General features: G+C 46.4%; 1 protein-coding gene across 3 annotated transcripts in view; it reads left to right on the top strand.

Moving 5' to 3' along the window:
- LOC135396454 (constitutive coactivator of PPAR-gamma-like protein 2) overlaps nt 1-2245 on the top strand; it is a 31787-nt gene extending 29542 nt beyond the window's left edge. For all 3 annotated transcript variants that reach the window (XM_064627430.1, XM_064627429.1, XM_064627431.1), the window contains exon 10: nt 1629-2245. In XM_064627430.1, coding sequence (XP_064483500.1) covers nt 1629-1680 — 52 coding nt within the window. In that variant the 3' untranslated portion in view covers nt 1681-2245. The remainder of the gene's footprint in view (nt 1-1628) is intronic.
- The last annotated feature ends 23088 nt before the right edge of the window (nt 2246-25333 follow it).

Raw genomic sequence — 25333 nt, 5'->3', positions numbered from 1 at the left:
TCAAATTTCTATTATCTATCTACTTCTTGTAGTCGGTCAATATGTTAAATACATAAATGAACTATATGGGTATATTTTCTCCCGAAACTGAACTGCAGTCAACCCTCGATTTATGAACACCCTCAGTTTCCTGAAAAATCGTTCATAAATCAAGGGATTCATAAATCGAAAATTCCTTTAAGTGAGTATTATCTAGAAAATGGAAGAATATTTCCGAGTTGGGATTGTGTTTATAATGCAATATATTATTTAATTTTGCTTTGGACCATGGCTTCCGGTGTGTCAATCTTGGAAAGAAAGGATGTCAGCACATTCGCACTCGACAGGTCTCGGATTTCCTCCGGGATTTTTAACCTCCATTTATTAATCTCCGGGTGACAGCAGCTACCTTATTCATCAGCTGAGGTCAGGAACACTTGATTGCCCCTTGTGCGACCCTGGAAAACTCGTTTCTTGTTCGATTTTGTTGACCTCAAAATGATCCGTTAATAAATTGAGGGCAAAAATACTGGGCAGCTCCAAGTTGGTTCCCAGAAATTCCATCCATTATTCGAATATCGAGGTTCATAAGACGAGGGAAAAATGCATGCAAGAAGTTTGGTCCTCGTGCTCGTGTTCATAAAATGAGGGAATTCATAAATCAAAGGTTCATAAATGGAGGCTTGATTGTATTGTGTTTTTTTTTTTTTTCTTCATTAAACAAACTTGTCATATTCTGCTTCAAAAGCACTTTAGAGTAGAAGTGTTTTTTTTTTTTTCTTAGCTCTTTAAACTGTTTTTAAAGAAAGGATTCGAGATTCGTGGATTCGGATTCGCAAAATTCTGGATTCATCCCATCTCTAGAAAAAATAGTCTGGAAAAGATTTTGATGATGTTGTAAATAAATTTATGGAGACAAATACTTCTTTGACTACTATCATGTACTCCTACAGGATTCTGCTGAAGTCTCAGTTGCTGTATTTACTCTGTTGATTTGCACATAAAAAAAAAAAAAGGCTGGGGTGCACAAATTACACGGGAACATTCTGTTGGGAACACATGCTGGCCCACCACTGCAGCTCACCCTATTAGCAAAATCCACAGCAATGCCACAGTCTCCGCTAGGTGCACTCACAATCAAAAGTGTGTTATTTTCACCAACGTTGTGTTGCAAGTTCATAGCGCTCTTTGCCCGGCGTCTCTTTCCGCGCTCTCTTTTGTAGTTGGGAGGGCCAGTGGAAAATTGTCCAAATGCAGAGCGCAAAGAAAACAAAAGCAGTAACTTCAGCAGCACTGACAGTGTTGGCACTGGTTGTGAAATAGGTACACGTGGAGGGCATGGTGAAAACCATGTGGTAAGCAGAAACCAGTTGCCGAGACTTTTTCTTTCATCTGCATTTTGTAAGCCAAACTAGGGGGTTTGCAAATTATGCGGTGATGCAAACTGTGGGAGTGAATATGGTATTTGTCTCTGTGTTTAGGTATGCACACACACTGTGTAGTTGGTGAGGAGTGTGCCATAGCTAAGTCAGTTTGAAAGAGATCCGTTTTTGCCAGGGCGGGTGACGCCCGTTCATGTACAATACATGTTCTGTGTGGCATACTTTGACGGTAGTGGAACGTACAACTAATGGACATATTCCTTTCAGCTGCACCGTGCAAGTTGGAGGCTCTGTGGAGGAGGAGGAGGAGGAGGAGTAAAGAGTGTGGAGGATTTCTGCACCATGTTGAGGACACATGTATAGCACCTGTGACAAGTGATTTTTTTACAGGGTCTCAAGCACAGGAGGACATTTTTATTGTAGTGTCTGTGTAAGTGAAGTCTCCGGGAACGGTGGTCTCTGTTTTTGGCAACAACCCATTTTTAAAGCATCTTGAAATCACGTGATTGCTTAGTGGTGCAACTTTTGAGGCTCGGAGTCACGTACCCCTGCACCACACATACCCGATCGGAGGGGGCGCACGTTAAACTGCAAACCACCAGAGGGCTTCAGTTCAGGACTTTGCTTTATGTGCAGTGTGGTGTTTTCTCGCTAATGGAATATCAGACGAAAATCTGCACTTTACAGACATCCTGCAGGAAGAGTCCCATAGGTATTATTTAACGTAAGCTGTTTTCCTTACTCGAAACGTGTAATGGTTGCGCCCAACATGTGTGCATGTTGGCGTTACAGAACTCTTAGTAAACATACACTACCTGACCATTTCCAATGCTTTTGTCAGGCCGTTCATTGTTTCTTGTGGAGAATAAAACCCTGGTCTTGGACTGGATGTCTTGCTTCACTGTGCTGGATGACATGCAACAATTTTATGCTTGAAGGTGTTCACATTGCAGTTGTACAATTGAACCCCTGTATGCAATAAGGGGATAAGTCGACTTATCCCCCTTTTACTATTTTTGCTGCAATGACATCTACATACCAGTATGTACCTGCCATAGAAAATTTAGGACCGTATTGCAATTTATTGACCCGCTACAGGAGGGTAAGAAACGGAAAATGCGTGTGTGTTAATGGGACGAACAACCATATCAGGCCCCCTTTTCGAGGTTTGGGATTTTTCGTTTTATCCCTTATTGCATATAGACGTTCAATTGTGATTGCAATGTTGTGTAATTTCATGTGAGACAGTGTCAGACGTCAGTGTCATACCAGACTTTCTTTTTTTTTGTGCGTCGTAAAATTGTTGTGGGTGTTAAAGGGGCTCCCTCATCTGTCCCAGTCAAAACCGTGACGTTTTACTCGTCGTTCGTCGCTGTCAATAATGCCGACAATGCAACACGAGTCAGTGGAGTAGTTTCTGTGCTAGTTGATGTAATGCAGTGTTGCCAAGTCTGGTCCAGCTGTGCCTCCGAATGGACACAGAAAAACCTCCAGAATTCGAACACTTTGTGAAAATACACATTGCGCAACTCAGTTAGTGAGATGAGGCACATACATTTTCCTGCAAACAGAGCAGGCCCATTGAAAGAAGAAACGTGTAAATAATATGACAATAATAAATGGAGCCAGGACATCCAGATCTGGACGTCATGCACTACATGGTGTCAATACGTCAGTGGGAGGAAGAATACAGTGCATGATGCAGTCGGCTTTTTGAAAATCCGCTGAAGTGCTGGGCTCCGTTGTTCGTGGAGCTGTGTGCTGCCATCATTCCAATGTAGCCCAGCATGTTTTCCAGCAGCAGTGCATAGCCCAGGCAGCGCTTGTTGTTTCTTCTGTTCTATAGAATGAGAGGGACGATCACGGATGATACGAATTAATTTCCGGTCCCGGCCGGAATGCCTATGCTTCCCATGTATTAGAGTTCGGCTGATACGAACGTGTTGTCTTGCCCTTGAGAGAAGGTCGTTCTCCCGTGACGCAAGAGCGCACTAGTCATGCTGCTCATTTCGAAAAGGGAGGTAGGTGCTCCCCATGAATTCCCTTATATCATGTTGCACAGTCAAGCAATGACTCCCTTTGGTGGTGGAGATAGAGCAAAGGGATTACACGGCACGGAACCTTTTTACTCGCCTCGCAACGGTAAGCCGCGAAGCTTTGTGACATCGCACTGGCTTAGGAAAACAGCGACCAGAACACGTGGAGGAAACATATCGGGACAACTGGCAACATTGCTCGCCACCATTCCGCAAGTCGGCTTCACCTAACTCCTGCGTGCTTTAGGAGAAGCTCGCTTTACGACACTGTCGCGCAAGTGCGGGTGGCACGTGCCTGGCCTTTTGAATCATCGCACGAATTTCGGAAGCGTTGGCCAAAAGCGTTACGACCGAGCTTTTTTAGTGAGAGTAATGGGATGTGAACAGTCACTGTCTATTTTCTTGCCGCAACTTTTACTTCGGTCGGTTTACTTTGATACGAGTTTCGGATGATGCGTCGTGAGCGGGCAGCTGAAGTAGAGGCGTATTTCCGCCGCCCCGTCAGAGCACACGACATTCGTGTTCCCGCCACAGTGGCATTCCGTCGTCCAAAGCAGACGAGAAATCAGGAGGCGTGGCCTTTCTGTGTCACCTTATTGGTCGCCATTGTTTCGTTCTCTGCAGCTCTCGCCGACGTCGTGAAAGAAGTTCGGCATGGCTTTTTTTTTTTTTTTGGCTCGACGTCACTCCTGTCCCAACGCCGGAAATGCGCATCTATTTCCGCCGTCCGCTCACGACATAACGTCCTGCGTCGCCAAGTGAGAGCTGGGGCCCAAGCATCTTAAATGCATCACTTCGGCCCGTGCTCTCCCGCGAGCCTATCAAAGCGGCTTTGGAGTGCGCGAACTTTAAATGTAACGATAACGGTCGAATGTGAAAGTTCAAGATCGGGGCCCTAAAGGAATATGCATCCTAAGTATTTTTTGTTGCTTTGTGGCAACTTAACTGACAGGACGTGTCTAGTGAGCATTATGCCTCTTACGGCAGAAGTGAAAGAGCGCAGGCAAGCTGGTGCATACTGAGGGCTGGAACCGGAGCCAGGAGATTTCTTTAACCGTGTGTTCACAAGAGCGACATTCCCCGCAGAAGCGGAAGACGCGAAAAACGTCGTAGCTTTCTGAGCGCGAGCGCTCAACGTCCAGTGCTCACGTACACTGCTAACCGTGGGGTGTATCCTGCGTCACATCAGTCACAAGATATTCCGTAGCAGACGACAGGAAAGACGCTGACGGTGTCGTCTGCTAAGTGCGCAGTACGCCACTCCCGATATTCTGCACCGTGTGAATGCTCAACATAACACGGGACGGCACTTCGTCTCTCTGAGCAGTGTTTTCGCTTTTTCTTCCACTAGAATCGTCCGTAAGGATGTCGCTCGTGTGAATACACAGTAAGAAGAAGAAAATTTATTCTTTCGTGTCTCCGGTTGCAGCACTCACAATGCCTCTTTATTTGCGAGTACAATTTTTCGCGATTTATTAGCGGCCGTGAAGTTCGCAAAGATTAATAATCTCGAATAAAAATACATTTACAGTATATGCCAGAGGAAGAAAGGGTCGGAAAAGTCAGCAGCAATGGGTGTTCCCTCTCCTCCCCCAAAAAGAAAAGATCTAGAAGGTGCGAAATCCTGCGTAAATTCCTGCCACCGTGTTCCGCTGGATTGAAAACAGTGCGGACGTTTTGTGGTAGTTTTGTAATGCCTTCCATTGTCTCACACCCGTTCCTTCTATGGTGGCGTTAATTCAGTAACACACTGACTGATGGCACATAACTATGAAGCACGCTGCTACAAACATTACAAAACAAAAGCGAAACCTCTATAGCCAGTGACAACATAAGTCATACACTTGACCCGGCTACAGTGTAACCCCCCCCCCCCCCCCCCCCCCACACACACACAAGAATCGCCCCGCGCTCGCGAATGTTGTGCGGCGTGGCCAAGTGGGGACTGGGGGGAGAGAGAAAGAGAGAGCCGGCACTACATGGTGAAGCGGGAGCGTCGCGCAAAGGCGGGTAGCCAATCGCAGGAGCCTTCCACCCCTTCCACGGATGAGTGGGTGGTTCCAGTTGACATAGTATAGATTTCTCTCCAGCCTCTGAATGTAAACCCTTCCCGCTAAGCTGCGGCACTGGCTGCGGTTATGGTGAGCACGGTGATGGTGAGCTAAAATGACTAGTGGGGGCTCATTTTTTTGCATTCAGTTATCGGAGCCCCACTCGACTCTAGCCGAGTGACTCGACTCTACCACATGACCTTGAGTGGGCGGTCGCCGGTCGCTGCCACATGACGGCGGCTGCACGGTAGGGATGGAACGACATCGATATTTTTATCGATATTTCGTGCATGCGATATTACTTGACTTTGTTGACCAAGAGCGAGGGAGGCTCCGCCTCGAAATGGTGCGCCAATAGGAGGACTCTGGAGGCGGAGCGCTGCGGCCTCTGCTCCTGCCTAATAGGTTGCGCATCGGTAGCGCAGGGCTCGGGATATGTGTGCCGCTGTCGTCTGCTTCTTCCGGTAGAGGTACGACCTTGAAGCCTCTGCTCTCGCGTAAGAGATGGCGCAACATTGGCGCTCGGTAAGGGCACGTGTGGTCGCCATAACTTTGAGCCTCGACCTTGAGACTGGCCGGTAACCTAAATTCTGATGACGCGGCGATAGCAAACCATAGTGCGTAGTTTTGACGACTACGCTTCATGGATGTGTCATTACATTACCAAATGTTTGGCCAGTTCGACGTTTCGCTCCGCTCTTATGCGTGAACATTGTCTCAGCTCATGAAAAAGGAAATATATGTTGCTGCTTTTGATCTACTCCTCGCACTGAAATACATTTAAAATAATTGAACCTCTGTATGCAATAAGGGGATAACTCGAAAAATCCCCAAATGAGAAAAGGGGCCTGATATGATTGTCCGTCCCATTGACACACATGCATTTCCCGTTTTTCACCATGCTGCAGTGGGCCAACAAATCGCAATAAGGGTTCTAAGTTTTCATTGGCAGGCATACTGGTATGTAGATGTCGTTGCAGCAAAAATAGTAAAAAGAGGATAAGTCGACTTATGCCCTTATTGCATACAGAGATTCAATTGTACTGTGTTTCTTTTTTCTTTTTGTAAGTAGTTACCCAAGTATACTGCGTAGTTTTGATATTCTTCATGGATGTGTCATTACATTACCAAATTTTTGGCCAGTTCGACGTTTATGAAAAAGGAAAGAAATGTTACTGCTTTGTGTTTCTTTTTTTTAATCTTTTTGTAAGTATGTAAAAAGGAAAGAAATGTTGCTGCTTGTTCTACTCCTCACACTGAACTAAATCCTTTGAAATAATTATACTCTGTTTCTTTTTTCCCTTTTTTAAGCAGTTACGGAAGAAAATAATTGTACTGTGTGTGTGTTTCCTTTTTGTAAGGGATCCGTGACATTTGATCGAACGTCGTTTGGTCGAAAGCTGTTTGATCGAACGCGGGACATTTGGTCGAAAGGCATTTGATCAAACACCGTTTGATCGAGACAAAGAAATCGTCAGAGACGAAATCTGCATTCTTTCCGACGTACTGCAGGTGAACGGTAAGACAAGTTTGGTTACTTTTTTGTGACCGAAAGAAGTAATGCAGGTTTATCACGTTAAGTGTATTACGTACAACATTTACGAGTCACTCGGTGCGTTAGCGGCGTTTCATTGTGCAGTGCATTGCCGTAACTTGTACGTTTCTGATATGCCGCAAATCAAATTATATGTGGTCACGGTCCTTTGATACTCTCTCTGGTCACGAAACTCCGCCGGAAAGTTAGCCTAGGGACCGGAGCTGCCGCGCGGCGGCGCGCGCGTAAGCAGCAGGTGGTGACGGTCGCATCTGGGTCATCGTATCCGTATGTTCGCGCGTGGGCTGAGCTGGTCGTTTTGCGTGGTTTTGAGCACAACGAACCAAATAATGTTGTTCAACGTTTTTGAATTTTGTTTTATTTTACACGTGCACGGGTGTGCAGCGATATATAGCTCGCTGTGCAGTATACGTAATCGGCTGCGGACGGAGGAGAACTTCCAGCGAGAAATGGCTTTCATATACCGACGTCCAAATGGGACTGATCGCAAATTTGCAGCGGCGCTTTCTTACTTAAACGCGGTGTTTAGGCAGTTATCTCATCGACACGCTTTACTGTAAGTGTTTCGATCGCGTTTAATGTCTGAAAAATGAAGACTCCACCTGCGCTACAGCAATGAACCCAATCATCATTTATTGCAAATTTACTATTTTAGGTAGCAGAACTCCACAATGCTGCTATTGCAACGTGTTTCCCATACCATGGAGGCTTTAATTAACTACATTTTATGATTCGCGAAACAACAGTGATCACAATCAGCGGCACTGCCAATGAGGAATTTATATCACAGAACATCAATGGCAGTGAGTGACTGGGCTTTACATAATCAATTATGATAATCGGCAAAAACAATGTTCCAGGGCAACTCATGAAATGACCAAATGCCTTACGACCTTGGATGGCCATACTTATTTGCACTGTTCACCGACAGTGGTGAATCATTCCTGCCAGCTGCAACAGGGCGTGATCTGGGTGTAGCCAGGTTAAGCTTCTTGTTTTTTGTTTTTTTTTTTTTTTTGCTGACAAAGAAATGCAGCCGACATCTAAAAAAAAATTAAGCTCTTCAGTTGTTATCTGGATTTAGTGCGCACTGCATCCAACGCTAGGACCCGGACATATATATATGTGAGGTACATGTGACACCTTGAAGGTTGCACAGACCTGTGCCAACTTTCTCAGCAGGGTGTACTGCTTCTATTGTGTGTCCCACAGCTTCCGCTTTATTCGGTCAAGTTCTGCTTTTATGCACACATGTGAATCAGTCCGACAGGAATTGTTGCAAGTCTTACTGCAGGCTAGAAAAGATAAATTAATGAATGCGTGTTATTATGGCCTCTTGTTGGCTGCATTGCATTCATATGTTACAACACAGAAGTTTCAAAGGGCTTCTATGAATAGTAACGCACATTCTACTCTGATGCGCCTAGCTGTCTGTCTTGAACGCAGAGTTCTGCTGTTCCAACGTCAATGAGAGGCGCCGAGCTTCTACCACCACAACTCATCAGTTTTCTTTTCGAGAACGGTTTCGCTGCTGGCAGCCTCGTCGTTGCGCAACTTTTAGGTTTTGGGGTTCTCTAGTATTGCGGACACCCGTCAAAAATTCGTGGCACGGCCTCCGGACACAGCTTTGACCTGTCGCGAGGCATGGTGACCTTCTCTTTGCTTGCGGTGTCATTCAGAGCTTCGCGTGTCACGAGGAATTCGTCCGCTCTGACAATGTCGGATGTGTCAAAGTGCTTCTCGCACACACATGTCCACTTTGACTCAAAGCTGAAATGCGAGTCCTCTTTCTGAGGTATCGAACGCTTCCACTTGTCCCGCTTGATGGCATCAGTCGGCAACGCGAAAAACGATACCTTTTCACCAGAATTATCATATCCCGAGCGACACGCTGGGATACAACACGTCTGCAACATGCATAGATTAGCCGAAATCTATTCACAGTCTAGGGGTGCACGTGGATTTCAGGAAGAAGCGTCTACACTGGTCAAAACGCAGGCAAAAGAAGAGGCATTTACCCGTATCAGCTGGCGTTTTCTCCCCAAGTAGCGACGCGCGCCTCTGCGCGGCGGCGGTTCTCCCTAGGCAAACCTGACCAGTTGTTCTCGGGCGGAGTTTCGTGACCAGAGAGAGTATCAATGGACCGTGGTGTGGTTATGCTAGTTGCCCCGCATGCACGTCGCAGCCGCTCATTCACTGTGATCTACGAACATTTGTGACAAGTGCGCTTTGGTGTTCAAATACGAAATCAAGATCGATTGCCTATCATAGCAGTGTATTTTCATGCAGAGTTACGGATCATCAATAGATTTTTTTCTTGTTTTAGTTCTCCCACAGCCATGGGCAACAACTACGCACCTAGCTCAGCATTGGCTTCTGAACTGCCCTTCGATGTCGAATCACCTAAAGCTCCAGTGAAGCCTGGTACAAGACGTAAAAAGATATGTACTGTAGCTTTTCCGAGGCAGTTTCCGAGGGCAAATAAACTTGATTTGTCATCCACCATCGCTTTTTGATTGCTTTGGGACAGCATGATCGTTGCTCTACAGCAATTCCCGAAGACAAACGGACAAGGCTGGGGGTAAGGGGGGGACGAGAGGAGAGACGAAAAACCAGAGGAGAGAAAGGGAGGAGGTTGAGAAAGAAGGTCGGTCTGCGCATGCGCACTGGGCCCCAGCTTTTTTCCCGCGCTGCAGCTCGGAGACGCTGTGAGTGGCTCCTGGAGATCACGTGGTTTGGGCGCCCGCCATTTTCCCTGGACCATTGCGTAAACGGGAGCTTCCGGCGGATGTCCTCGTTTCGGTCTGCAGAGCGAGTCAAGCGGGAACGCGCGCGTCGATGTTCGGGGGCGTTCTATTCCAAGAAAAATACTGCGTACAGAGAATTTTTTTTGTGCTAGTTGTCATAAGTTACATCCTTTCGTAATTCGCCAGAAACAGAAAATCTTTTGGATGGCTTTCTGGGCTCCTTTAAGGGGAAGAGTGTACGAATGGTGCAGACACTTTGGCGAATTCCTTCCGCCTCTCCCCCCTGACACTTATTCTTAAATGCGAGAGAGGAAAGCCCGTCCTTTGTAATTGCGGCGTGTATGAGCCTTCGGTAGTTCTGGGCATTTCGTGCTTATCAGTAGCTTCTCCCCTCCTGCTTATTTGCACCAAACGCTCAAAAGCACATTTTGAATACGTTAGCATTAGAAGCCCCATTGCGAAGAGAAACCGGCGTCGTAGTAGGGTGACCGAGGTGTCCGTCTACAGCGCGGCACCTGACGGAGAATAGCGAATCAGGCTGCGCTCCGCAAGTTGATTCGCTGTTCTCCTTCACGTGGACGCGCGGAGCGACGGCAGCTTGGAACAGGCCAGCTCCCCGTCTTCGCAGCTCTAAAAAAGGGAAAAAAAGAAAGAAAGAAAAAAAAAGCTTCCACGTCATAACCACGTGGTATTAGTGCGTCGGGCATCATAGTAGATACTCGTTGGCCGAAGGACAAGAAAGAAAGAAAGAAAGAAAGAAAGAAAGAAAGAAAGAAAGAAAGAAAAAGATTCTACGTCATAACCACGTGGTATTAGTGCGTCGGGCATCATAGTAGATACTCGTTGGCCGAAGGACAATGCGCGCTCAGCGATTGGCTGGTAAAGTTTCGAAATAGCAGTTTTTCGCGGGCAGCCGGCCTGGCGGCCTGAGTCGCAGCATCTCGACGATGTCGGTTGACAGCACGTATGACCGTATTGTCATTGTGTTCAAAGAGAAGTGTGTTCGCGGATTTGTTCGTGTTTTAAAGTGACTCTGCGCACGTTGTGATTTTCCCGACACAAGTACACATGTAGCCAAAGGTGGGATAATAAATGTCTAATCGACGCGTAAATTTGGGCGACTGACAGGTCTAGTAGATGTCTCCCAATAGCCTTAATGTCTAGGGGACTTCCTCTGTCCTCAGCTTAGACATCCAACGTCTTACCCTAGCCCAACTTTAGACCTTTTATATACCAGACTGAGGTGGCTTCTAGCCCTGTACTAGCCTTTGATTAGCCATAACGTCTAGGATTATACATCAAATAGCCTTTACTTAGATCACACCTAAAAGCTTCTCTGTATGTGTGTTCTGTTTCAAGCATGTGTGCTGTGCGTGTAAAAGTGACATGCAGTAGCTCACACATGACGCACATTTTGACAAAACTTTATTTTAAGTAAAGCTATTAAAACACTGCAACAATGACCAGGGTATGCACAGTGCATGCGCATGCATGCAAGTGCTAGACAATGATTCGATAGTAATGTCCATAATATCACAACACATATTGTTGAACTTCTAGAAGTAATATTGAAATATTATATATCGCCTGTGGCGATGAAACTCCCCACTCTCCAAGGTCGAAAATAAAGTTGTTGTTGTTGTTGTTTAAACTCGAGTTAATTATGTTCCCTGATGATACATCATCAACTCCCGTAGGCTGACTCTCCAAGTCCTGAAACGCAAAATATCAAGTTAAAATAATTTACGAACAAATTTCAATAGATACTGAGCGCCCACAAAAGCTGTCGAAGCCTTTTGGTAGCATGCCTGCATGCATAATGCTTTCCAATTGACATACAGAAAGAGATTGACCCGATAGTTATGCTATGATGTTCATAACACCATAGTCGAATATTTGTCAGTTGAATGTTATTACGTTCAGCTGACAAATATTCGACTAATGTAAATTAACCCTATGAAAATACGAAACCAGGCAATCCTTATGGGTCATTCATTCACCAAATGATCCAAACGTCCTGCTCGCATACCTGCCAACCTGACGAACTCAAAATTCGGGAGACTGCCCGCAGCGGACCGGGGAGTGGGGGGACGCACTAATCTTGTGCATTCGAAATAGTACTGGCACCATATGCAATTCCTCTACGTCAGGAGTCGCCACTATCGGGTGGAGCTGCGAGGCGTTATCGTTGCTTCCGTCAACCGCAATTGCGAAAACGCATCATTTCAGGACATAGCATCCATTCGACTGTGGTTGACTCAATCGTGGTCGAGAAAGGGGTATAAGTCGACCATCTTGGTTATGTTGAGAACAGCGAACGAGGCTGAAGGCGTGAAGCATCCAGAACATACACACTGCGGTACAAAATATTTTTTTACCCAATACGCATAGTTAACGCAGCATAATGATCGTACAGTTGTTCATCCAACAACGTGGCGTTCAGATATCGAGCAACGACTATAGCAATGAACACCGCGTGTCTGCAAACATCCGTGTCCGTTTAACTTCGTGCCATTTTAAAACGTGCCATTCTTCTCCTCAGTTGTAGTAAGATTCACGTATACTTCGAAGGCACTGCGACAGTCCACTCATGAAGGGAGAGTAGTGTACACTTCGAGAGGAGGGCGCCTTCGACGCGCAATCAGCTTCCAAACGTGTTATCCATCAGCAACACTCCCAAATCATTTCCCCACGTGTCATGGCGTAAAGCGCGAAAATGCCCTCCTTCAATGTGGGAGAGAGAAAGATTATGCGTTTAATGGGAGGGGGGGGGGGGGCACAAAGGCAACAAAGTCCATAGAGCGCCAAAACTATGGTGAGTGTGTGGGAGATGATTATGGGAGAGATTATGTTAAAGAGAGTGTGTGGTAGTTAAAAGCTATCTACAGGTATGAGCGATAAGATGGTCCAGGATAAGAGAGAGAGGAGGATGACGATAACAACAACAACAACATATATATTGTGATGATGAAGTGGGGAGGTTTTCCACTCTAGGAGTGGAACGCTACCCCATAGCTAGGGGTCTAATATGAGTGGTGACAATGGTCAGTGATGACGATGAGAGATGACGGGAATGATCGAAGTGGCGATGACGATGCTGGACGTGATCGTGGTGGTGGGAGTGTCCGAGGGCGCTGCTGGGGTCATAGTGAGTCCTTTAGGCCTGTCGCCTCAAAGAAGTCAACCACGTGACGTAAGGCCGCCCTGGAGTCGGCCGCGGTGTCCCAAGGGCCGAGGATGGTCGACAAGTTGAAGGGGCGGCAGCCAAGGGTGGCAAGCTGCGACTGCAGTGTACGCCTCTCGTTGACATAGGTCCGGCAGCGGAGGAGTATGTGCTCAACGTTGGCAAGTACGCCATACTCGTTGCACATAGGGCTAGCCTCACAGCCTAGCTGGTATCGATAGGACGGAGTGAAGGCCACATTCAGACGCAGCCTGTGGATGAGTGACTTCAGAGGACGAGGAAGCTTTGCAGGCAGTCGGTATGACAGCTTTGGGTCTACATTCCCCAAAGAGGACATAGTTGGAATGTCGTGTCGTGGATGGCGATAACAAGTGAGTATGGCAGTTAAAAGCTATCTACAAGTGTGAGCGGTGATCCAGGATGAGATATTTACATGAGGCGTTTGGTGATAAAGGATAAAAGCGGAGCAATGCTGAACATCTACATCTGACTAAGTAACCCACACATGGTCAAAAATTGGATGACATTATCAAACGGCACAAGAGGAGTGTCACCCAGTAGAAGGGCTGGGTGGAGTGGGACGTGGTATCTGTAGAATGCGGTGAAATACTGTTGGCGTTGATGTTCGAAGTGAGGGCCGGATGCGAGTACGTGCAAGACAGTCAAGCTGTCACCGCAGTGCGCGCAAGCTGGCAGATCCTGACCTCTGAGTAGGTGGTTATGCGTGAGCCATGTGTGCCCAATCCTCAATCTCGCGTAGAGGACTTCGGAGGATCTGTTGATGTGTTCAGCCCGATGCGTGGGGCAAACGTGTGGCTGTGTGACGTGTAGCTTGTTATTTTCTTCCATGTCCCACTCCTGCTGCCACTATGTGTAGATAGCTCTCTTTAACACTGGCAGGATGTCTTGGTAGGGTAGTCCTAGAGCTGACTCCTCTTGTGCCAACGCTCGCCGAGCCTCACGGTCGGCTCGTTCATTCCCCGGGATCCCAGTGTGGCTGGGGACCCAGCAGAGACAGATTGAAGAGCCAACAAAGCTGAACAAAGCTAAGTTGCAAGCGCCAGTACTCGCTTGACGAGGTGATTCTTGCTCTCAGAGCATGAAAGCAGCGCACGCACAGAGCTTAGCGAATCGTAGTAAATAACTGAATTTTGAAAGTCGTTTTGTTGAATGTGCCGCCGAGCCAGGAGAATCGCGTAAAGCTCTGCGGTGAAAACTGTGGCGTTCGTGTTCAGGCGTGCCGTCATAATAGAATCACCTTCAAGGGCAACGGCCGCCACACCATTGCTTACTTTGGTCCCGTCAGAGTAGATTGCATGGTGGTTCCCGAAGTTTTGGTGAATCTCCAGGAATTCCTGGAGAATGACAATGTGTGCAGTGGATTGTTTGTCAAACTTTGTCATTTTTAAGTTGGATTGTATTAGGTGTCTCTGCCAAGGGGCAGCATCGAGGACTGCCTGCTGCAGGGGAACACCAAAGGGACTGAATCCCACACGGGAACTCGTCGCCTGCACACGAAGCGGAAACGAGGGTACAACAGAGGGCTCTGCAAGGAAGAGTCGCTCCAGAGCGGGGTTCACACTACAGTGTACAACTGGGTCATCGCCCTGGCATCTGTACTTTAGCGCAGCCTTCATATGTTCAAATTGTCTCCGTCTCTCGAGCGACCATTCATTGCCCTCAACGTACAAACTCATCACAGGGGACGTCCGGAAGGCACTGGTGGCGAGTCGGATGCCTTCGTGGTGGATGGGGTCCAACACCTTCAATTGCGAAGGCCGCGCCGAGCCATACACAGCACTCCCGTACTCAATTACCGATCGCACAATCGAGTCGTAGACCCGCAACAGTGTGACTTTGACGGCTCCCCACGATCGATGGGATAGAACTTTGAGTATGTTGGAGGATTTCAGGCATTTATGTTTTATATAGTTTATGTGTGGCACAAAAGACATCTTCTTGTCAAAGACCACCCCCAGAAATGTTTGCTCATCACAAACTGGCAGTGTGTTGCCACCGAGGAGCAGCGAGGGCTCAGCAAATGTGCCTCGCCTCCTCGTAAAAACAACACACGCTGTCTTTTGCGCGGAAAACCTGAAGCCGTTTTCATCAGCCCACTTAGACAGACGGTTGATCGTGAGCTGCACCTGTCTCTCAGCTGTCGAAAGACTTGGTGCTGTGTAGGAAACCTGGACATCGTCTACGTAAAGGGAGTACTGGACGCCAGGTGGGATGGCTCTCGCTATCGTGTTCATTTTCACAACAAATAGCGTAACGCTCAGCACAGACCCCTGTGGAACCCCGATCTCTTGTACAAAGACGTCAGATAAAGTTGAGCCCAGATGGACACGAAACTTTCTATCCCTGAGGAAATTCTCAATGCACCTGTACATACACCCCGTGATACCACATGCGTGTAGATCTTGCAGAATCCCGAAACGCCATGTGGTATCGTACGCCTTTTCGAGATCAAAAAACACGAACACGCAGAACTACCCTAGAACAAAAGCCTCTCTGATTTGTGATTCGAGGTGGAGTAGGTTGTCCTGGGTGCTTCGGCCGGACGAAAACCACTTTGGCGTTTGTCAAAGATGCCTGCCTCTTCTAAAACATACAGGGTGTCCCAGAAAACGTGTCATTGAATTATAATAAAAAAACTACACCACCTAAGGTCATGCGGTCAATGGCATTTGTTCTTACTGCACTCTTAGAAATGAACTTCACCACATAGAACGCTCCTAGCCAACCATCACTCCGAATGACAACGTTCTCGCCTCTGATTTGTTGAAAACGGAAGGAGGAGTCTATTTTGTGCCATTATGCACGGCACAAAATAGGCCCCCTCCCCCAGACGCAGGAGAAGGTGTGGCACATCAGCTTCAACAGCGCAAGTGGGGCATTTGGGCGACTGGAGAAGACCCATTTTACAGAGAAGTAGAGGTGTCCTGGCGGCATTAAGCCGTAGTCGGTGTAGAATGGACGTTTCTTGACGCGAGCAGTGGTGTGTGGCAACGAAATCGTTCAGTCGGACAGCGTCCTCTTGAAACTGCCGAGTGCCGTTATGACGGAGTCGCTGTGTCTGTAACCGACACGATGAGGCTGAAAGTGGTAGGAGACAGTTATTGGAGGTGCCGTCCCCATGTGCCCGACGTGCTAAGGCGTCTGCGCGGGTGTTTCCGTGCAGGTCGGTGTGACTGGGTACCCATTGGAAACACAGGCTATGGATAGATAGGATAGAAGTCGGTTGTATATTGCGACTATCATGGTGTCTAGGCCGCCGATTGTTCTGGAACAATAATTTGCTAGAACTTCTAGCGCCACCTTACTGTCCGTGAACACAACCCAAGCGCCAGGCGGTGATACCGCTATGTGGTTCAACGCGGTCAGTATGGTGAAGAGCTCGGACTCTGTAGATGACGTTTTATAGGGGAGCTTGTGCGCCACTTCAAGGTTTTCATTTGGCATATAAAAGGCTGCAGTAGATCCGCCTTGAGACACTGATCCGTCAGTGTACACAGGGAGCCGTTGAGAGTACGCTGAGTTAAGGTGCTCCAGTGTAAGTTGGTGAGCAACAACGGAAGGGACAGAGTTTTTCTTCAGAAGACCAGGAATGTGATCACATACAGAAGGCCTGCGAAGAGTCCACATCGGCGGGGCATAGGAAAGCACTGATGGCGTGGTGGGGAGGTGCACTTTCAGGCGGTCAACAGCAATACCAATGCTGGAGTCCGGACAGTCAATATCAATGAGCCGAAGATGGTGGTAAGGATGCTGTGTGAGGTACCGCGCATATATCCGGAGTGTTTCCACGTCTCGTAGGACGCCTGCTGGTGTTTCGCGTGCCTCTGCCGGGACAGAATAGGTCTCTGTCGTTCTAGGAACTCCCAAACAGATGCGGAGGCTTCGGGCCTGAATATTGAGGAGCTCACGCTCTCCGGATATGCTGAGGCCGTGTAGAATAGGCAGGCTGTACCGCAATGTGCCCAGAATCAACGCTGTGTGCACGTGACGGAGGTCAGCGCATGAAGGGCCCCACGACGATCCAGCAATGCAACGTAGTGCGTTTACAAAACCGCTGGTCTTGGTGGCTATTGTTTTCACGTGCCGGGACCACGTCATGCCTCTGTCTAATGTCACGCCAAGGTACTTGCAATGAGGCACAAAGTCCAGCGGTGTCCCACTGACGAACAATGGATACCTTTGGAATGAGCGTCGGGTGAAAGCCATGACAACGGTCTTAGCAGGAGAGACCGATAAGCCTCGGTCGGCAAGGCATTCTACAATAGAATCCAAGGCGCATTGTAACCGGCGTTGGACGGTGTCTCGACGGGTGGCAGAGGTCCATATGCAGATGTCGTCTGCGTACAAAGTGATGCGGGTATGATCACGAAGCTGGGCGGGAAGCGAAGCCATTATAACATTAAAGATTCTGGGCGAAAACACGTGTCATCGGGTTACCGTAAACGGTCCGACCCACCCAAAAATGTCATGCTTGGTCTCGCAGCAGGGCGTCGAGAACTACCCGGAGGACGCACACTCTGACTGTCCCTCCAACGTGTCTAACAAAACATGTGGAGGCAATAAATTTGGGGATCCCGAAGTCTCATTACGGCCGAAGTCTCAATACGGCCGAAGTCTCGTTACGGCCGAAGTCTCAATACGGCCGAAAGTCTCATTACGGCCGAAAATCCTTTAATCCCCAAGTGTCTCATTACGGCCAAAGTCTCAATACGGCCGATGGTAGTCCCATTTCGGCCGAAGATGTTTCATTGCGGCCAAAAAGAAAAAAGAACATCCACCATATTAGCCATCGCAGTGTTTTATGCTTCCCCAAGTGTGTCCGAGGCGGCTCCCACGGCTTGTGTCACACGCAATGGTTCATGCACACAATACTGCGACACAGTTGCATGCATTCCTCGTGAAAAATGTTTTTATTCCCATATGTATCTGTTACGCCATTTTCTCTCAGTATTCGAGCAACATTCTACTCATTGGTTCTGCGAGCAAACTGTCTGTGTGTGTTCTGAAAAGGTTACTCCACGTGACCTATGACCATGATCTTTTCCCCCACTAGCTGCCTTCTACAATGTACGTCCACCTGAAATTAAAAAGAAGTACATAAGGTACTGAACAAAACGACATATGCTCTTGTTTGATGCTGATCATAAGACATATGTTGTCAACCAGACCTTTTTTTTTTTCGCTTGCGCTCTCGCTGTGTCGAAGATTTCACAGAACGTGCCATCTCGCCCAATACATTTCTGCACTCCATCGACCCAAAAATGCAATACGTCCCTCCAGCAAACATCACGAGGAGGGAGGCGTCCGTTATCCACCGTCTGCGGCTAAGCGTGGCTCGAACGCCAACACCGCTCTTCCAACTCAGCACGCTTGACACCCCTACATGTGCAGCCTGCTCTACCAAGGGCAACACTTCCCACCTACTCCTCCACTGTCGCCTGTTCGCCGCTCCCCGTGCCACTCTGATGGAGCGGCTAGCTGCCCTAGGGCTCAGGGAGGTCACACTGGCAACGCTACTGGGCCCTCTGCAACGCCCCATTCAGTGGCGCGTCGGAAGGGAACTCGTACGCTTCCTTACTGACACAGGGCTCGCGCTGAGCCTGTGACTGCGCCTCTTCTTTCGCTCTTTTCAATTTGTCTTTCTTTTTTCTTCTTTCTTTTTATTTTTCATTTTTCTTTTGTAAGCGGGAATAGCAAGTCGGCTGCTGGAACCAGGCTAACCTTTCCCCTCTTCGTGTTTTTTTTCTGTTTTGTTTTGCAATAAACCTATATCCCCCCCCCCCCCCACAGACTTTTTTCATATATTCGAAAACATATTCAAGAAACTACAGCAAACAATGACAATTATGTCATCATGATGCAGTTGCATAGTCAGAAAAATATTTCAGAAGGTATTTTATGAGGCTTTACATGGGGTGGAAGAGTCCCCCTCGTTCGATGGGTACTACACTAGTGCTTATGCCACTGCACTGATGTCACAATGTTTTAAGCGTGTGTCACCCTGGGCATTCGGCGCATTACTCTAAGCTAGAATGTGTAAATTCAGAATCAATATATCAGAATGGTAAGCAGCAAATGTTACCTGCAGGCTTCACGCTGAAACGCTTGTGCGCAAAACACCTCCGCCGTGGTGGGTGACGTCGTTAGTTTAATCATACACGCTGGACAATTGCGGGCACATGGAGCAGTAGTCGCAACCTGAAAGCGGTACATTTTCTCGTTGTACATGAGCAATCAAAAATACACTTTCCCACATGTTTGGTTTTGTCGTTTGTAGGAAGCGCTAGTAGGGGAACAGCTCTGGGTTGGTCACATGCAAGCTACAACACGCTAGGTGCCGATATTTTGATTACGCGATCAAAAATAAAAGGTCTAGAACCATGCACACTTCCCCAAGCATCGCGAGACCCCGTACCCATGTATCCACGTAAATCAGGTGCAGGAATGAAAAAGATGCCAACATACCTGTAATCCAGTGTCCCATAGGTTTGATTCGATTTTCTGGCAGCTACCATGAAGAGCAAATGCACGATTGACAAGTTTCGTTTCGCCATTTTCATAGCTGTTAATTTCGCAAGCGTCAAGTAATCCCACGTGACCTCCTTTGGATCAGTGAAAAGTGAAAATTACTCGCGTCATGAACATATATGTGCATCTCAGCGCAAATCACGTTTTGCGTGCTATAGAAGGAGGGGGATCAATACTCTTCCTTTCGTGTTTTGATATCTTGTTGTTTTGCTACTCTCACTTCGGAGTTGGGATGGTGTTTAGCAACGTTGGGTACCTCGTTTCTTTTGTGAGCGAGTGGTTGCTGTTTACGACGTGTTCATATATCGATTTGTAGTGCTGTAATGTGCAAATTAGCGGACTTTATAGCGGCTCTCTATTTTCCGTCGTTGTCTTTCGAGCAGCGCCTGTCGTTATGGTAAAAATCGAGTTGAATGAATCGCCACAGCCCCAACGTATATCGCGCAGTGTTGACCAAGACCAAGTCAAGCAGGAATTATCGTGAGTAATGCTTTCGTAGATTGTCTGGCTTAGAAGTGTGCTGTCCACACATAGTTGCATTCTCATACGAGTAATTTAAATGAATCAAAACAGCCGAAGTGCCTGTAATAGATGTAACTCGGTATCTGTTCGTAGGTTTGCGCCGTTTCTAGTTGGATGCGCGTTTAGGAACAACAAATTTATTCGAAAACGATAAGATACCGATAATGCATCACTCTACAGCAGCATTTACTCGTATCATTGTGAGCCATATTTAATTTGTTAAAATTTGTCGTCGTATTTGTTCAAAACTAAAAGCGCAAGTCGGCGTACTTGAATTGATCTCCTTGAACTGCTTACGTCGAACGTCCGCAAATGTTGTACTTATGTGCCTTCGCGCACCATACTAGGCACAAAAGCATATCTGATTAGAATAAGAGGAAGTCATTCAAATACATTGTTATTTATAGCTGGTTTTCCATTCCAGGCATGGTATGTGGCTGCACGGAGGATTCCGAAAAAGAAAAACAACAACATGGCTAATAGGATGTTGCTGTCCAGGGAGTCCTGGCCGAAGAGGTGAGCTGTTAAGATCATCATAAGGTTCTGTTGTGAAGTGAGAAATTTTGTAGTAGTGCACGAATGTTAATTCGTGCACTACTTTTATACAAAAGAAACCAGAAATGGAAAGTTATGCATGCATCATTTCATGAATTGTAATTGATCACTATTTGATATTCACATGTTTCCATTAAGGGAATGAAATAATGAACCTAAATTCATATCATGGTCATGCTCTGTGTTTACCTGGAAGTCACATTTTTAAGGCTTGTCATTCTTTTGTCTAGATGAAGATTTATGTTAACCTTGTATGAAATAACAGACACATATCAACACGTGTGCAGCTTGTGCACATTAAAACCAGCCATGTAGAGACAAATGCTTGTTTTTTTAAAATATTCTAGCCTATTCATGGTTGCTCTTCGCTTCTTGCAGGTTTACTCATTCCAGAAGCAAGAATTGTACAATTGTAAGGCGAATGAAAATAAACTGACATCGACTGAGATAGGTGTTCCGTCTTGGCCAGTGACTGTAGGATGGCTCCAAAAGCGTCACAACAAAGCCAATATTCATCTAGCTCTCTACAAGTAGCTAACTCCACATAGTAGCCTGCTTCACAGCAACATCAACACTACCTTGTGGGAGTACACATTAAACAATGTGTAGCTTGTGCACATTAAAACCAGCCATGTAGAGACAAATGCTTGTTTTTTTTTTAAATATTCTAGCCTATTCATGGTTGCTCTTCGCTTCTTGCAGGTTTACTCATTCCAGAAGCAAGAATTGTACAATTGTAAGGCGAATGAAAATAAACTGACATCGACTGAGATAGGTGTTCCGTCTTGGCCAGTGACTGTAGGATGGCTCCAAAAACGTCACAACAAAGCCAATATTCATCTAGCTCTCTACAAGTAGCTAACTCCACATAGTAGCCTGCTTCACAGCAACATCAACACTACCTTGTGGGAGTACACATTACACAATGTGTTGCATTTGCATTGTGCTGTGGTATGATAACATACCGTTTGTCTCGCAATATGTGTATATAAATATGATAAGGGCCCTAAGGGCACAGTGCATGCCTTATACCCTGCTGAATATATATCCATACCTGGCTGCGACATTGCATATCAATGCAGGTTACAATACACATTTTCACATTTGGCCGTTATGAGACATCTTCGGCCGTGTTGAGACTTTGGCCGTAATGAGACATCGGCCGTAATGAGATACAATCTTTGATCGAAGACCGCTTGGTCGAAAGCCGGTTGATCGACGCCGTTTGTTCGAAAGACGTTTTTCCGAAGGGAGTTCGAAGCTCGCAGCGTGTCCTCAGCACCCCCTTTTCTGTAACTTTTGACTCGAACATATGGAGCATGAGGCGACCAGTGTTCTCTCCTTTTTGTTTGTTTGTTTGTTTCTTGCTTTTTTTTTCAGCTAAAGAGGGGAGACCACTGGTTATTTGCAGACCTTTGTCATTCACGAACAGCACTGCCTTCTGGCTTTTTACTCTCTCCCATCCGAAAGGAAATAAAATTGAATAGAATTGAACTGAATTGAATAGAGCAATGCGGAAGTATCCCGCGTAGCAGTAGGACACATACCGAAGAAAATGACTTCAAGTTGGGAGCAGCCAATAATCTGTGCTTCTTCTGGGCACCCTTTTCATTGCTGGGATCCGAAATGGGATAGTGATACGTGCACGAAAGGCACTCGAAGTCTGAATGCTAAGAAGGAAATTTTGCCATAGTATAAAATACAGATATTGTATTAACAGTTATATAAAACTTTAGTTCAATCTTGTTTAGAGTATGCATCTGCTCCAAACGAAGCAATAAAAAAATCAATCAAACGACCGCTGCCGTTTCGATCAAACGGTGTTCGATCAAATGGCTTTCGACCAAATGTCCCGCGTTCGATCAAACGGCTTTCGTTCTTGCGGAGACGATTTCTCCGGGGGACATTTTTCCCTGGGGACGGTTCTTCCTAGGGAAATTTTTTTCCAGGGAGGAAAATCCGGCATCTCGGGCGAGCTTTGATTATATGAAACGACTTCTTCGGGATCATTCCTTCATTTGGCAACTAGCGCTCATATTCATCTCTGGAAACCCCAACTTTGTAATTGCATCTGTGTTGCCCTTCAATAATCGTGATTTTCCTAAAATACGCATAAATTTGGCTCACATGGTTTCTAGTTGTTCAGCTTTTCCACGACCGAATTTCACGTTTTCAAGCTTGGATTGAATTAACTGAGACCTCAGGATCCAACACATCGAAATCTGGAGTAAAAATTTACGCTTTAGAAGTTATTCTAAAAAAAGAAATGAAGGCATATGTTATCCTGTCCCACATAATGAGGCTGAACTGCACGCAACGCTCAAACCTGTTATGTTGTCAGGTGACCATTGTTATTATTTTTCTACTCTGTGTCCTTCAATTTTTTTGTCGAATCGTTCCTCTTGGCGTCCAGGAAAAAAAAGAAAAAAAGAAGATTGTGTTGGGAATATCGCGACTCCCGCTGCGAGGCCTTGCCGCTCGACCTGTCCATATCTTCTTTGGTTGGTTTCCGTGTGTCGACCCGAAGCCTTCATCGCCCTTCACCTCCTTTGTACAGTTTTGCAAAGTGGCACACCAGAAGAAAAGGAGTCCCCTGTCACTGGGCTTGTCGACTAGCATCATTTTCCTGAGCGGGTGTAAGGTGAAAGCAAAAAAGGGAGAACATGGGGGAAAAGGGTCCTTTCAAATATGTTACTGAAGTTTCTGGGTAATAATAAGAAGTCTGTTCACTTTTCAGTCCCTGTAATGAATGCGAGAGCGCCGTAAAGAGAGCTTCACCACGGAGAAGTTTTGTAATGCGGAAAAGTTGCCTAGTGCGGTATGGAACATCCACGTCCTCCACACTCATCTTCGTATCATACATCAGACATTCGAACATGAAACATAGTGCGACTGAAAAGTAGAGGTGAAGAACATTGTACGATCCCTTCGGCTCCTCACTGCGGCTTGGCTTCACCAGTTTTTATTGCGTTGTCATGGGAGACGGGTGGGGGAAAGTATTTTACACTTTGGATGTAATTGACCATAAAGTACGAAGTTTTTACGTGGCGTAGTGAGAAATGTTCTTCTATCTACGCACAGTAACTGGTTCATCGTCCGCCGGCGTTAATGAAATTATAAGAGAATTGAAACCAATATACAGGGTGTCCCAGAAAACGTGTCATTGAATTATAATAAAAAAAAACTACACCACCTAGAGTCATGCGGTCAATGGCATTTGTTCTTACTGGGTTTTTGCCACCTCCTCATGTGAATGTCGTGTAACGTAAGTTTAATTATGTAAATTTTTGCGACCTTATGTCGGAAATTTGCCTAGTAAAGGTCACTTTTTTACCCCACCAATGTGAAGAGCGTGTGTAATTTAGTGTAATTAAAGATAATTGACAGGGATATTCAGGAGCTATCCCGTCGGAAAAAATAGCCGAACATCATGCTCTACGGAGGTCGCACAGAATAGCGCACGATGATTTTTTCAGCGCAATCTTTGTCAATCCGACGAAAGGAGGTTTGAAACCCAGCCCTCCCTGACATCGCAGAAGGAGATAAAACAGGCACGGCTTATCACGTACGGCTTTCGCTGGGCTAATGCTTTCCCTCTCCCAATTTTAGGAACTTACTTTTTCTACTATCACTCTGTGGGCTGGCTTCGGAACCTCCTTTCGTCGCACTGAGAGCGATTACGCTCAAAAAGTCATCGCGCGCTATGGTCCGGTGCTCCGAAAACCATAATATTCGGCTATTTTTTCCGACTGGATAGCTCGTGAATATCACTGTGAATTATCGTGAATGTCACTAAATTAGACACGCTCTTCACATTGGTGGGGTAAAAAAGTGATCTTTACTAGGCAAATTTCCGACTTAAGCTCGCAAAAATTTACATAATTAAACTTACGTTACACGACATTCACATGAGGAGGTGGCAAAAACCCAGTAAGAACAAATGCCATTGACCGCATGACTCTAGGTGGTGTAGTTTTTTTATTATAATTCAATGACACGTTTTCTGGGACACCCTGTATACAGGGTGCGTCAAGAGAAGCGGGCCAAATTTTTCATAAATCTACGTTTCGTTCTTTTCTTCTTTGTCATCAAAACTACACAGCATATACCTATTTGCGGTGTGGCCTACCTCGATGTACGTACTATTGTTTTAACAGGCAACGCTAGCTTTATTGAGTTTCCATAATTAATTTCGCGAATTAAAAAAAATTGGCAGATACGATGCAAGTTACAGTGGCGTCAAATCGACAACAGCGACAGTACTTGTTGTACATAGTTGTTACTCGTTATGTATATTTTTTCCTGCTTTATGACAATACACAGACAGAGCTGTATATTTCAGCTCGCCTGTCGCGAATCGGAGTCTCCTGCGGGCTCCTCATCGCTGCAGCTTTGGTGTGTCTCGCCCGTGCTTGTGCAACGCGACGTGTCCGAGGCACTTCTGACACTTCCTAAGACGGCCCATAATGCAGCCAACATTATGGAATGCGCACAAAAGACCAAAAGACAAGGACGAAGGATGGGGCCAACACCGGCGCACGGTGAGTGAGTGTCATGAGGAAGTGGCACATGGCGCACGGTGTTGTTCCCATTCTTCGTCTTCGTCTTTTGTTATTCCATAATGCAGCTATTCGCCTCCGCTGCTGCTATACACTCTTAACTCGGTACCCTTTAGTACAGGGTAAAAAATCGCAATATTTTACCCTCTATTTCAGAAGCTACCAGGTACCCTCTGAGCAGTACCTTTTATAAAAGTTACAAGGAAACCCACTA

The sequence above is a fragment of the Ornithodoros turicata genome, chromosome 6 (genome assembly GCF_037126465.1).
Source record: "Ornithodoros turicata isolate Travis chromosome 6, ASM3712646v1, whole genome shotgun sequence".
In the NCBI taxonomy this organism is placed as follows: domain Eukaryota; kingdom Metazoa; phylum Arthropoda; class Arachnida; order Ixodida; family Argasidae; genus Ornithodoros; species Ornithodoros turicata.
This window is presented reverse-complemented; position numbering and strand designations above follow the sequence as displayed.